Source organism: Propithecus coquereli, unplaced genomic scaffold, assembly GCF_000956105.1.
Source record: "Propithecus coquereli isolate 6110/MARCELLA unplaced genomic scaffold, Pcoq_1.0 Scaffold291, whole genome shotgun sequence".
Lineage (NCBI taxonomy): Eukaryota > Metazoa > Chordata > Mammalia > Primates > Indriidae > Propithecus > Propithecus coquereli.
Genome location: NW_012148519.1, coordinates 3,098,235 through 3,101,944, shown reverse-complemented (window position 1 = coordinate 3,101,944; position 3,710 = coordinate 3,098,235). Strand labels below are relative to the sequence as shown.

Below are 3,710 nucleotides of genomic sequence, written 5' to 3'. Positions count from 1 at the left end.
AAAAAAAAAAAAAAAAAAAAGAACTTAACTTCTGTAGTGTGCTATTGTCAAAAGCGTAATTTTTAATTACTGCAAATTATTCTATAGCAACTATGATAAATCACCATTTGCTTAACTGTTAATTGCCATTTGAGCTGTCTACAATGTTTTACATTAAAAACGTAAAAATTTCATACACACTGAAACGAAAAGTTCTGAGCTTTAACTTTTTCCTTTGTTGAATTATTTTTTTAAAGTAAGTTTTCATAAGTGGAATTATTAGATCAAAGAACATACCTAAGGACTACTATCAGCCATCGATGCTATCACAACTAGAATTTACTCAATAGGTGATAACCAAAGAAGCTGCTATCCAGTCTAACAAAATATTTTCTTTCTTTAGGAAGACATCGGCAGACGCAGAGAATAATTTCTAGGCTCCATGAATTTGATAATCCCAGTGTAGAGCAAGAGGCAGAACATAACATCAGCAGAAAATATCATTTTCCAATGTCTGACCACAAAGTACCAATGTGGTATTCTGAATTAAATGTGGGGAAAAAAAGATTAGAAAGCACTGTTCTCAGCCAGGCATGGTGGCTCATGCATGCAATCGTAGCACTTTGGGAAGCCAAAGCGGGAGGTATAGCTTGAGGCCAGGTGTTCAGGAGACGAGCCTGAGCAAGAGCAAGACCCCATTCTCAACTAAAAACAGAAATATTAGTGTTGTGGTGCGCGCCTGTAGTCCCAGCTACTCGGGAGGCTGAGGCAGGAGGATCGCTTGAGCCCAGGTGTTTCAGGTTGCAGTGAGCTTTGATGACGTCACTGCACTCTAGCCCAGGGCTACAAAGCAAGACCCCATCTCAAAGGAAAAAAAAAAAAGAAAGCCCTGTTCTCATGTCAACCAAATATTAAAGAAAATATCTAACACAACAAGTTACTCCTATTATTGCTTTCTAAGCAAAATATGGTCAGTGGCTCCTAAAGTGACTATGTCACTTAGAACTTGTAATGTCTTCAGCTTATCTGATCATTTAGACTACTGACTGCACGTCATAAATCTACATCTCTGCCCTGGATCTCTAGTCTCCTCAGGCTCCCTCCAACAAAGACTACTTATTATTTGCTTTGCTTTATTTTATGCTTTACATACATGACATCCTTTTAGCCTCAAAATAAACCTATGATGAATACAATGATCAACCCCATTTTACGCCCAAAAACACCGATGTTACAGAAGTTCAGTAACTTGTCCAGAGCTAGTAAGATGTAGAGCTGAAATATAAAGCCAGATCTAACATCAAAGTCTGTGCTCTCAATCACTAAGCTGCTCTAAGCCCAATGTGCAAATATTAAGCTATAATTTCTCTGCAAAATAAAGCAAACACCTACTATGATCCCATTGTCCCCATCACATACCCACTCAATTTATCAATGTTAGATTTTATTCTGCTCTATGCCTCAATTCAAATGGCATCTCATTCATTAAACCTTCCTTGATGTCCCCCAACTGGATTTAATTTACCCTCACTATGTTACCATGACACTTTGTCTTCTAGGCCCCTGTCATAAAGCTGGGACACTGATTCTATGAATGTCCTTTTTCAACAGTACAGTTACAGATACCATGGTAGTCAGGAAGATTGACATAATCATAAGGAGAAAATACGGAAAACTTTTTCCTGAGTAGTTTCACTAGAACAGTGCTTCCCAAAGCTACCGTTTCATAACAATTATCTGAGATTCTTTTTTCTTTACCCTGGCACAGTAACTGAGATTCTTATTATAGACAAAAGTTACTGGACAAAACCTCAAATCCAATGTGTCAGACTCGACTCTCTGACAGACAAAATTATTACTACTTTTAACAAGTGTGCCAAGCGATAATTAGGTGTAAGTTTGGGCAATAGTATACTAGATGATCCCAGTCAGGCTGTTCTCATTCTTTAGCCTCACATTTATATAAAGGGAACAGTAAGAGGCTTAATTTCTTTTAAGTTAGAGTATTGAGAATACACTAGTTGGCATAAAAATACTGTTCAACATAAAAGAGATGTAGATTTATGTTCAGGTGTAATATTTAGTTAATATCTAGCAAATAAACTACAGAGTATACATTGCTTTTCTCACTTCAGACAGGCAATGATAAAGTAGGACAAGAGAAAGATTTCAGAAATAGAACCGAACTAGAAAGTCCCAAATCTCAACTCTCTACTAACATCACACCTTGATTCCTCTCAGGAGAGCAAGTCCGTAAGGAGTAATAGTTATGCCACTGTCATCACAACAGAGGCACATCTACACAGTAAGAAGTGCAGTTCCACCCTACCAATGCTCAGGAGGCTAAAACATCAGAAGCCTTTCTGAAGTTTCTGATGCTTAGTGTCAAGTTTAGAAAACAGAACATTTCAGAGCTTCCCTGGACAAAGGTAAAACCTACTGTTCCAAAAATCACACATAGACACTTACCTGTGGCACAACATCCTGTAGAAAAGTCACAACACTTTCCATGTAAGACTGCTCTCTGGAAAAGGGTGAAATGGATAAAATTTATCATGAGACCTTAACACAGACCATGAAAAAACTCTTTACAAGCCTTAATAAAGTCACCAATAATATTAAAACAAGAAAAAAAGGTCAGATGGCTAGGAGGGAGGGGGAAAAAAACTCTTATCACCTGGTAATTCTGCTAAACCATTTTCTGGTTTCATGAGTCTTTGTATATATTATCAAAGGTTACTGAGCTTTTAACATTTTTAAACATTATCTCATTTTTTTGTTTTTTGTTATTGTGTCCTTAGTTTTCTTGTTTTTTGTTTTCTTTTTGAGACAAGGTCTTGTTCTATTGTCCAGGCTAGATAGCAGTGGTGTCATCATTGCTCACTGCAATCTCAAACTACTGGGCTCAAATGATCCTCCCACCTTAGCCTCCCAAAGTGCTGGGGTTACAGGCATGAGCCACTGTGCCCGGCCTTTTAAACACTATCTCTCTCTCTCTTTTTTTTTTTTTTTTTTTTTTTTTGAGACAGAGTCTCACTCTGTTGCCCTGGCTAGAGTGAGTGCCGTGGCGTCATCCTAGCTCACAGCAACCTCAAACTCCTGGGCTTAAGCGATCCTCCTGCCTCAGCCTCCCGAGTAGCTGGGACTACAGGCATGTGCCACCATGCCCGGCTAATTTTTTCTATATATTTTTAGTTGTCCAATTAATTTCTTTCTATTTTTAGTAGAGACGGGATCTCGCTCTTGCTCAGGCTGGTCTCGAACTCCTGAGCTCAAACGAACCGCCCGCCTCGGCCTCCCAGAGTGCTGGGATTATAGGCGTGAGTCACCATGCCCGGCCTAAAATTAATATATTTTAAACAGGAAGTATTAATGTATGTATGTCAGCAAGTGGAGAAAAATTTTTGTTTTTTTTTTTTTTTTTGGAGACAGGGTCTTGCACTGTCACCCAGGCTGGAGTGTAGTGGTGCAGTCTTAGCTCACTGCAACCTCAAACTCCTGGGCTCAAGTGGTCTTTCTACCTCAGCCTCCTGAGTACCCGGCACTACAAGGGCATACGACCACACCTGGCTAATTTTTCTAATTTTTGTAGAGATGGGGTCTCACTCTTGCTCAGTCTGGTCTTGAACTCCTGGTCTCAAGTGATTCTCCTGCCTCAGCCTCCCAAAGTACTAGGATTACAGGCATGTGCCACCATGCCTAAGCAAGAATAACAATTTCTTCAAAATACT

The 3,710-nt window shown here is 39.2% G+C and overlaps 1 protein-coding gene across 1 annotated transcript in view; it reads right to left on the bottom strand.

Annotated features, from left to right (window-relative positions):
- Positions 1-3,710, bottom strand: part of LOC105813842 (breast carcinoma-amplified sequence 3-like) — a 105,162-nt gene that overhangs the window by 84,870 nt on the left and 16,582 nt on the right. Inside the window, exon 3 of the mRNA XM_012648645.1 lies at positions 2,449-2,503. Coding sequence (XP_012504099.1) covers positions 2,449-2,503 — 55 coding nt within the window. The remainder of the gene's footprint in view (positions 1-2,448; positions 2,504-3,710) is intronic.